Consider the following 10,498-nt stretch of genomic DNA (forward strand, 5'->3'; position numbering starts at 1 on the left):
TTGAAAAATGATAAATGAACGTGAGGTAATAAATTTAATAACCCTTAATTTGATATATCGTCTAGTGTATAAAAATTAACGCATTCCATAGATATTACTAGCCAAAGTTTCATTTTCGAAATTCATAAACTTTGATGCAACTACGCGGGCTAAAAATAAGTTTTAAATTAATCTTTCGTGGGCAATAACAGTTGGCTTAGACCTAAGACATCATAATATTACTATTACAATACGGTCAAATGCCTTTTATTTTCCCCCATACAAAATCGACCCGGCCTAATGTGTAGGGCCTTTAACGTAATTGCGCAGTGTGCTATTGCGTACTACCACTTCGAGCAACATCTAATAATAGAAAAAAACTGGTTTTCTAATAGCGACAGGCAATGCCAAATATATGAGTGTATTTCTGTCTTGAAATTTTCTTTCATTTTCTTTTTCTTGTTTGATTCTACAACCGTTCATCGGTTTGGGCCGATACCAAACAAAAATTGGATCCTAGGTAAACAAAGTCCTTACTCACTCAAAATTTACAATTGCTAACAGTGACCCAAGACGCGAAGACTTTTTAACGTGTTGCCAGGAGGTACTTCATATTGTCGTAGTTTACCGCTATACAAATATCTTTAGCTTCTTTTTCTAAATAAAAAAATGCTGTCTGTCTCGAAATTGCTTCTCTTGAAATCCATTTGCTGTTTCGACGCAAATCCCTCCATTTGTGTAACAACATCAAGACGCACACCACATATTGGAGCAGAAACTCGGCCTATCACTTACCAAAAGTGTGTATGGCGCTTAATTTAGTTTTAAAATTACATAACTCTTATTGTAATATTACTAATTAACTGTATACACTAGCCTAAAAAATAAATTTGATAATCGACTAATTCAAATATTTTCCCCTTTCAGTACAAGTGGTTCACAACTAGCAGTAAATCAACATGTCCGATATGCCGAAATGTATTTTAAATAAAGTTATAAACGAAATCTCTTCATGTCTAAAAAAACATTGGACTCTAATTTAAAAAAAGACGATTTTATATATAAGAAATACAGTACCCAATGTTTTGATTACTTGTTTTGAAATATGGATAACAACACTACGAGTTCAGTTTCAGGAGCGCGATAATGTATTTTCAGTTTCTGCAAAAGACAACCGTAGTATATTGTAACTAAAATATAATCAGCGTTTATTGTTTTTAATCATAGAAATTTAATTGTAACTTTTCCAAATATATGTTTATAAATTCAACGCTTATGTTGTGTAACTTTTCTTTTCATCGAGCAGAACAGAGCTGCTCACTCCGTAAGTACTTGTAGCACATTCGTTTTTGTTTTGCCCCGAAGTAAAATACACGTATACAAATTTACACTTTAAATTAAAAACAAATTATCGCCCTCCTGCATGCCCTTACATATAAATACAATTCATATGAGAGTGCCGGAGTTTCATATGTATAAAAGAGCAAAGCGAAATCCCTTCCATATGAAGCTCAGGTACTCCAGTAAGATGTAAAAATTTACTTAAACAAATATAGAATGAAAAAATAATAAAAAATATGACAGCACTGAAAAAAAATTATATTTAAAATTGATTTAAAATTCGTATATAGTGAAAGTTAACACATGGCGTTCATTAAAGTGTGGAAGCGCCAGATCTTTTTTACAAAAATTTTGAGTGCAAAGTGCAGTGTATGTTGTGCTTTGCAATTATTAAACGAATGACGAAATATTACTTGCAACGCCGTTTTGCAAGTTGGCACCAAAACTTTTTGGAAATGATGGATTGCCAATCTTAACTAAATGTAAATCCTTGGGAGCATCACATCGCGTAAAGTTGATAGGATTGCTGACATTCTGCCAACGTCGGATAGCAGAGAAAAGAAATTTCGCGAATTTGGGCCTGTGCGAATCGGTAACTTTTTTCTCCGTGCTGAGACGGGGTGGAAAACATTGCTATGATGTACAAAAAAATTTAATTTTGCTGTGCCAAATGCAAAGTAAAATTTTTACAGTTGAAAAACCAAACAAACGCTCGGGCGAACGCTCTATTTTTGTGTGTTGCTGAAATTCTTAAAATGTATTTTTATTTTGTAACATGCAAGTAACGTACGCCCATGAGCGTGGCCCTTTGAAACCAAATGTCAACAAATGTCCGGCAAACTGCGCGCAGGGCGCAAAAAAAAAATAAAATTATAAATCAAAGATGGAGAAACTCCAATCCCCTGTCCACACTATTGCTTCAATGGTGCTATCATTTACAAACGCCTTAAAGTGGGACTTTTGTACGCGATGAGTATCCAAGGATATGAATGAAAATATAAAATTTTAGGACGCTATCATTTCGTAACACACTGTATTATTCCACATAAATATACATACAGTCACCCACAGAAGTATTCGTAAATTAGTTTTTCACAATATTACAAAATGTTTTCTATCATAAATCTTTTTCGTTAAGTTTCATTTAAAATAAAGCTCATTCTATAACAAAAACCATATAAATCATTCTTGTAAACTTTGTACAAAATTCATAAAAATGAATCAAACTTTAAAAAATGTTCATCAAAATCTCAAACTTCTTATTCAGAATTTTTAGACAAATTTTCGGTATACACTTTTGTAGCCTCTTCAATTTTAGTATTTTTTTAGAACGTTTTTTGTTTTGTCGAGGGTGTTGCGCATTTTTTTCCATATAAGGCATGACAAAAACTATTTTTTTATGGAAGAAAATGCGCAACACCCTCGACAAAAAAATTCTAAAATATCAGCAGTAATTTTTAGCAGCTTGAAACTTGCACCTCATTATACTAAAACTGAACGGGTTATAACACTGCATACCAAAAATTGTTCTAAAAATTCTGAATAAAAAGTTTGAAATTTTGATGAAAATTTTTTTAAGTTTGATTCATTTTTATGAATTTTGTACAAAGTTTGCAAGAATGATTTATATGGTTTTTGTTATAGAATGAGCTATATTTTAAATGAAAATTAACGAAAAAGATTTATGATGGAAAACATTTTGAATATTGTGAAAAAACTAATTTACGAATACTTCTGTGAGTGACTGTACATATGTAAACACTCCCATTGTTAAAAATTTTCATTCACTAAGGCCCTTTTTACACAAGGCAAATCTTTGATACCCGACGATTTTAGTCTCTAAGCGACTACCGCAATACAAATTCATAGAGGTTCGTACACAGACACGCGTCGCTGACATTTTGTTCATTCGTCGCCGATACCAGTTGCGCGAGATCGTTAGTGATGTGCAGAGTTGCCAGATGTGGGGATTTTGCCCCATTTTGGGGATTTATGAAGCCATTTGGGGATAGATTTTTTCGTTTGGGGATGTGGGGATTTTATGGGGATTTTTGTTTCGTTTAAAACTTTGATATTGAAATTAAAACATATTTTTCCGGCTGCCCATAAAAATTTCTCGAATAAAGATTATATTAGTACATACTTTTCGCGCGATATGTTTGTAAGGTCTTCCTAACGCCGTCAAAGCATTATTCGGCGCAAATGTCTGCTTTGATTGGCTTTCACTGAGCAAACAATTTTCGCAACCACCTCCACGAAAGAAGTTCTAAAAAATAAATGGTATTCTTTAGCTATTTGAGACTTCTACTTTATTACACTAAAAAAGTTTGATTACTTTTTGATTTTAAACTTTTATTTATGCTGTTTCTGTTGTAGATTGAATTCTATTTTAAAAGAAAATAAATGTACGTATGTAAATATACATATATAAATTTGTGAAAATGTGTAGAGAAAAGTATTCAAAACTGTAATAAAATGAAAACTGTGTTAAAATGAAAGCTGTATTAAAATGAAAACTGGATTAAAATGAACTAACACAAATGTGAATACATGCTTTTTTTATTTTTTACTAAAGGGGATTTAAAAGAAAAATGGGGATTTTTGGGGATACCTGCGGCCCGATTTGGGGATGGGGTACAAAAATATTCTGGCAACACTAGTGATGTGGTGAATTGTCGGTACCCAATACTTCAAAAAGATTTCGGTACCCAATACTTTCTTTTCGGTACCCAATACCGATTATATACTCAGACTAAACTTTCGACATAAAATACATTTCCCGTTAAGAAAAAAAATTATTGCTATAATATATGTATATTAGACTGCACCACTCCCCATACAAAAAAAATCGGTACTATTTTTCCATTGGAATTATAAAATTTATTATATTTTAAGACGTCCACCAAAATATTTCGGAAAAATGTTAAGACTTAAGCGAGCTGGACCGATTTGAAAATACCTCCAAAAATGGAGTTTTTTATGAATAAAAATAGTTTCTTGGCGATGTTTTTTGAAAAAATCCCCTCAAATGACAAAACGGGCTAAGCTTAAAAAATTTGCATAAAAATATATATAAAAAATTAAAAAAAAAATTTAACGGAATCGTAATAATGAGATTTTTGATACTGTTTTTTAACTTTTTTCAAAGAATGGCATAAGAAAAACTTGAATAACTGAACCTAAACTCTTCCGATTTAGACTTGTGAGGTATCATTGGAAAAGTATTTTCTCACCTTTTTTATTTCTTTGCTAACAAGCTCATTCAAAGGATGAAAGAGAAAGGTAGGATGAAGGAACATCATTCAAAGTGGAATTAAGATGGGTTGCTATTTGAAAAAAAAACTTGGGACACGAATGATTTTTTTTTGCACATAAATAACAATAGTGGGAAAATACCTTTCTACCGAGATCCCATTAGTCTACATCAAAGTAGTTTTGGCCCAGTTATTTAATTTTTTTCGTAAATCAGTCTTTGAAAAAAGTAAAAAAAGAGCATCAAAAATCTCATTATTACGATTCCGTTGAAAAGATTTTTAAACTTTTTTATGCAGATTTTTTAAGCCTAATCTGTTTTGTCATCTGAGGTGACTTTTTTCAAAAAGTTCTTTAAGAAACTATTTTTTTCATAAAAAACTCCATTTTTGGAGGTATTTTCAAATCGGTCTAGCTTGCCTAAATCTTAATATTTTTCCGAAATATCGTGGCGGACGTCTTAAAATATAATAAATTTTGTAATCCTGGCGGAAAAGCCGCAACTTTTTTTTGGTGATGCAGTCTAATGTATATATATGATATTGCCTAAATAACAATGTGGCGTATTTATAGTCAATATAAAGTCAACACTTAAGTAGCTGCAGCTTTTTGACATAATTTTTAACAGAATATCTGTTAAAAATATTTGCTGCATCGACTTTATTTCGACTATGAATATGCTTCACAATTAGTACGAATAAGGCAATGCTCTCCCAAAAGTTTTAACAATTTGTACTGAACAATGTAAAACCACATTTCGGAAATATTGCCGTCGTAAACAATACTCTCATCGCTTTCTTGACCTTATCGCAACAGTAAAATACCATTTTTTTAGTTTCCATCTTCGTAAATAAACTTGTACTTTTTAACTTCATTTAAATTACAAAAAACAATCGTAGTGTAACGACCGCTATTCATATGTATATTCATTGCTTGTATTTTATTTCACTTGATAGCATACTGTTCTATGTTTTACGTCTAAACTCCTTGTAATGTCATGTAAAATGCAACTCTGTTTAGCTTGTAAGAGAACTCTAAAATGCATCACTGACGATCAGCATCGTCATGATCGCCTATATTGCTTCGGACAACTAACTGCAATAAAGACAATTTAGTATACACAGATTAGCTAACGCGTTTTCATTCGTGCGTACAATTCCATCTCTGTATGCGACTCTCGTCCGGATTATCGGGCAGGTCCATCAAGAGGCGTAGTCGCGGTCACTACAAACGATTAAGGAATTGGTGTGACTGGCCAATCCTATGACATTTTGTTTAAGGAACGGCAAGTCCTACTCTTCATTGGCGACCAACTCAGTGGCCTCGAATCTCGCCGACGAACCGACAAGCGTGGACAAAATGGCGACATTCTCGCCCGAGCAATTTTCACAAATATTGGAAGCGATTTCCAGCGGCATAAAAACGGTTCTTTTACACAATGCACGTCACGCTTTAGAGGACAACGGGATCCAGTAGCGGTAGAGAAATTTGTTGCTGCTATAACAGTCTACAAAGACATCGAGAAAATTCCTGATGCTGATGCGCTACGCGGTATGCCACTTTTACTCGAGGATTATGCAGCGACTTGGTGGATAGGTGTGAAAGAATCCGTGTCAACATTCACCGACGCCATAGAGTTAATACGAGCGACATTTTCTCCTCCAACGCCTGATTGGAAAACTTATTTAAGTGTTTTTGAACATAAGCAACAAGTGCGCGAAGCCTCCGATAGCTTTATTTGCAAGAAGCGGTTGTTGTTCTCACAATTGAAAGACAGCGAAGGGGTGCAACTCAATATGATATACGGCCTCCTGTCAGTGAAGATAAGAGAGCGCGTGCATCGTGATGCATTTTCGACGTTCGGTGAACTCTTATCACGTTGCCGAGATGCGGAATTGTTTCTGGCTGAATCCAATCAACTTCCGGCGGCACTATCTGAGAAGGCGGAACGAGCGGAAGGGCCCAAAAGGTGATCTATCTGCCGATTACGCGGTCACACCGTAGATATGTGCTTAAAGAAGAAAAAGGAGCAGCAGGCATAGCAACAAACTACGACGACAAGTACAAGTACAAGTGCAGCAGCACTGCAAACCAAACGCACAGCCACGTTTTCCTGTTACGGCTGTGGTGCACCGGGTGTGTACCGCGCAAATTGCACAAAATGTAGCGGACACAGCAAAGAGAGTCCACAATATCTCGCGTTTAATAGCGTGAATACCACCATTGTCGGAACAATCTGTCCATTGGTCCACATCGAGATGTTTGGTTTGAAAGGAGAAGCTCTCTTCGACACAGGAGCGAAAACGTCTGTTGTTAGCGCAAACTTGAAGAAAATATTGTCTAGCAAGGGGTGTGTTTTCCAGGATGTCATGGCTGACGTCACGTTGGCAGATGGAAGCACTACCGCGCAAAAAGCGTTATCACCCATTTGCGACATTACAATCGGCCATAGAGTTCGGAAAATACGGATGATATCTCTTTCAAATGCTACGAAGAATCGTCCACTGATTGAAGCGGACTTTTTGGAACAAGCGGGCATTGTGGTGAACATGGCCCAACGCTACTGGTACTTCGAAGACGAGCCCAAGGTAAAATTCGAATTCGCCAAGCCAAGTGTAAGTGGCCTGCCGTCAGCTATAGACATAGCGGGCGCACATGTGGTAACGAGCAATCGGCTATCGCCTCGTAATAAAGCGGTAAACGAATACTCAAACTTCGTTCCCTACGTTATGAGGAGTGGCACTAACATCGACGATGCCGTTTCCCCTGAAAGAAACTATGGACCAGCAGTAAAAGAGAAACGTTCACATTCAAATGACTACTCTCCACACTCAGTGCAGCAAATTTTCAAAAGTTCACTACCGGTTGGTGAATCTACGCCCGAAAACTCCTCTCGTCTGTTTGCGCCTCCATTTAAGGTAAAGATTAGTGGGTACGAAGAGTTTTGCGAAGAAAATTTTTTCCTTTTGAACTCTCTTGAGTTGAGTCCACCAACTCAGATAGCTGGTTGCGAACTCACGCTTGAACAGCGTAGAGATTTGGACAAGCTGTTGCTCGAACATAACGAAGTATTCGAAGAGTCAACATTTGCAACACCGTTTGCCACACATAGCATCGATACGGGTGAGCATTTACCGATTGCTTCGCCACCATATCATCTATCACCGCAGCGGAAGGCTTTGTTGAGACAAGAAATAAACGAAATGCTCAGGATTGGAGTAATAGTAGAGTGCGAATCGCCATGGGCAGCTCCTGTAGTTATCGTACCCAAGAAAACAGGCGATCTGCGCATTTGCATCGATTACCGAGAACTAAACGCCATCACCAAGCCGGATCGGTATCCTCTTCCACGGATTGATGACTTCCTGAATGAAGCTAAAGTTACCAATTTCATATCGACATTGGATCTGCAGGCTGGCTAGTGGCAAATCGGCGTGAAGGAAGAAGACCAGGATAAAACTGCGTTCGTCACACCGTTTGGTATGCATAAATTTACGCGCATGCCTTTCGGATTGCGAAACGCGCCAGCAACGTTTCAGCGACTAATCGATCGGCTCAAAGCATCTCTAAGTAACTTAACAGTATTTGTATATTTGGACGATATAATCCTATGTTCAAGGAACTTCGAAGAGCACCTTGAAGAACTTAGTAGACTTTTAAACCGTATACAACAATTTGGTCTCAAGATCAATAAAGACAAATGTCGGTTTGCATGTAGCGAAGTGAAATATTTGGGACACATTCTGTCACCAGATGGTCACAGCAATATCTCTGCGCAAGCCTCCTAAAAATGTTAAGGAGTTGTTATCCTTTCTACAGTCATGTTCCTGGTACATACGCTTTGTACCCCAATTCGCAGATCTCGCAAAACCGCTTTCGCAACTGACGAAAAAGAATGCCACTTGGGTTTGGGAAGATGAGTAGCAAGCTGCGTTCGATGAGCTGAAACGGCTGTTGGTTACGGTGGTCGGAATCATTCCCCCGTGCATAAAATCACCCGGACTAAATCCTCCAGAAAAAATCCCCCGAAAAAAAATCTCCCTGAACAAACATCCCCTGGACAAAATCCCCTCCAAACAATATTCCCCCGGACAAAACCACCCGACCGGCAACAAAGAATGGATAATTCTACTTAGAGAGGGTTATAATCCCTAAACGCGGCCGAAGGCCGCCTACGCAGAAGGAAGTTCTACGCAAAAAGACTTCCGCCCCTCTTTTCCGGCAACAAAGAAAGGAGAATTCTACTTAGTAAGTGTTATAATCCCTAAGCGCGGCCGAAGGCCGCTTACGCAGAAAAAAGTTCTGCGCAAAAAGACTTCCGCACCTCTTTTCCGGCATCACGGAAAGGAGAATTCTACTTAGTGGGGGTTATAATCCCTAAGCGGGGCCGAAGGCCGCCTACGCAGAAAGATTTTCTGCGCAAAAAGACTTCCGTCCCTCTTTTCGGGCATCACGGAAAGGAGAATTTTACTTAGTGAGGGTTATAATCCCTAAGCGCGGCCGAAGGCCGCCTACGCCGAAAGAAGTTCTGCGCAAAAAGACTTCCGTCCCTCTTTTCCGGCATCACGGAAAGGAGAATTCTAGCCAGTGAGGGTTATAATCCCTAAGCAAGGCCGAAGGCCGCCTACGCAGAAAGAAGTTCTACGCAAAAAGACTTCCGCCCCTCTTTTCCGGCAACAAAGGAAGGAGAATTCTACTTAGTAAGGGTTGTAATCCCTAAATGCGGCCGAAGGCCGCTTACGCAGGAAAAAGTTCTGCGTAAAAAGACTTTCGCCCCTCTTTTCCGGCAACACGGAAAGGAGAATTTTACTTAGTGAGGGTTATAATCCCTAAGCGCGGCCGAAGGCCGCCTACGCCGAAAGAAGTTCTGCGCAAAAAGACTTCCGTCCCTCTTTTCCGGCATCACGGTAAGGAGAATTCTACTTAGTAAGGGTTATAATTCCTAAGCGCGGCCGAAGGCCGCCTACGCAGAAAAAAGTTCTGCGCAAAAAGACTTCCGCCCCTCTTTTCCGGCATCACGGAAAGGAGAATTCTACTTAGTAAGGGTTATAATCCCTAAGCGCGGCCGAAGGCCGCTTACGCAGGAAAAAGTTCTGCGCAAAAAGACTTTCGCCCCTCTTTTCCGGCATCACGGAAAGGAGAATTTTACTTAGTGAGGGTTATAATTCCTAAGCGCGGCCGAAGGCCGCCTACGCAGAAAGAAGTTCTGCGCAAAAAGACTTCCGCCCCTCTTTTCCGGCAACAAAGATAGGAGAATGCCGAAGGCCGCCTATGCAGAGAGATGTTCTGCGCAAAAAGACTTCCGCCCCTCTTTTCCGGCATCACGGAAAGGAGAATTCTATTAGTGAGGGTTATAATCCCTAAGAGCGGCCGATGGCCGCCTACGCAGAAATATGATCTGCGCAAAAAGACTTCCGTCCCTCTTTTCCGGCATCACGGAAAGGAGAATTCTACTTAGTGAGGGTTATAATCCCTAAGCGCGGCCGAAGGCCGCTTACGCAGAAAAAAGTTCTGCGCAAAAAGACTTCCGCCCCTCTTTTCCGGCATCACGGAAAGGAGAATTCTACTCAGCGAGGGTTATAATCCCTAAACGCAGCCGAAGGCCGCCTACGCAGAAAGAAGTTCTGCGCAAAAAGACTTCCGCCCCTCTTTTCCGGAAACACGGAAAGGATAATTCTACTTAGTGAGGGTTATAATCGCCCGCAACAGAAATCTCTCGGACAAAAGCACCCCATCTCTAAAAAAACCTCTGGCCTATGGTACCTAAACGGTTAATTTTGACTACATATTTTATTACTTCTTTTAAGCATCGCATAAGCAGTAGCAAAAAGTGAGTCCAAGCGTATGTGCTTAGAATCTATGTATACATATATGTACACATGTATGTACAAGTACATAGGTACTTGTATGCATAAATACATATGTT

At 38.7% G+C, this 10,498-nt stretch overlaps 2 protein-coding genes across 2 annotated transcripts in view; both read left to right on the forward strand.

Annotated features, from left to right (window-relative positions):
• The window catches only part of LOC118749172 (E3 ubiquitin-protein ligase listerin-like), a 74,112-nt gene extending 72,863 nt beyond the window's left edge, over positions 1-1,249 (forward strand). Inside the window, exon 2 of the mRNA XM_036483947.1 lies at positions 907-1,249. Coding sequence (XP_036339840.1) covers positions 907-966 — 60 coding nt within the window. The 3' untranslated portion in view covers positions 967-1,249. The remainder of the gene's footprint in view (positions 1-906) is intronic.
• Positions 1,250-5,931: 4,682 nt separating this feature from the next.
• LOC118749111 (activity-regulated cytoskeleton associated protein 2-like) lies at positions 5,932-6,545 on the forward strand. Its single transcript, XM_036483883.1, has 2 exons — positions 5,932-5,951; positions 6,029-6,545. The coding sequence occupies exons 1-2, from the start codon at positions 5,932-5,934 to the stop codon at positions 6,543-6,545; spliced, it is 537 nt and encodes a 178-aa protein (XP_036339776.1).
• Positions 6,546-10,498: the final 3,953 nt, after the last annotated feature.

Source organism: Rhagoletis pomonella, unplaced genomic scaffold (assembly GCF_013731165.1).
Source record: "Rhagoletis pomonella isolate Grant_MI unplaced genomic scaffold, Rhpom_1.0 Rhpom_scaffold_00014, whole genome shotgun sequence".
In the NCBI taxonomy this organism is placed as follows: Eukaryota; Metazoa; Arthropoda; class Insecta; order Diptera; family Tephritidae; genus Rhagoletis; species Rhagoletis pomonella.

Coding starts and splice junctions, on each gene's coding strand:
- LOC118749111 (XM_036483883.1), top strand. CDS start 5,932: ATGGCGACATTCTCGCCCGA. Junction 5,952..6,028: donor ATGGCGACATTCTCGCCCGA/GCAATTTTCACA, acceptor GTCACGCTTTAG/AGGACAACGGGATCCAGTAG.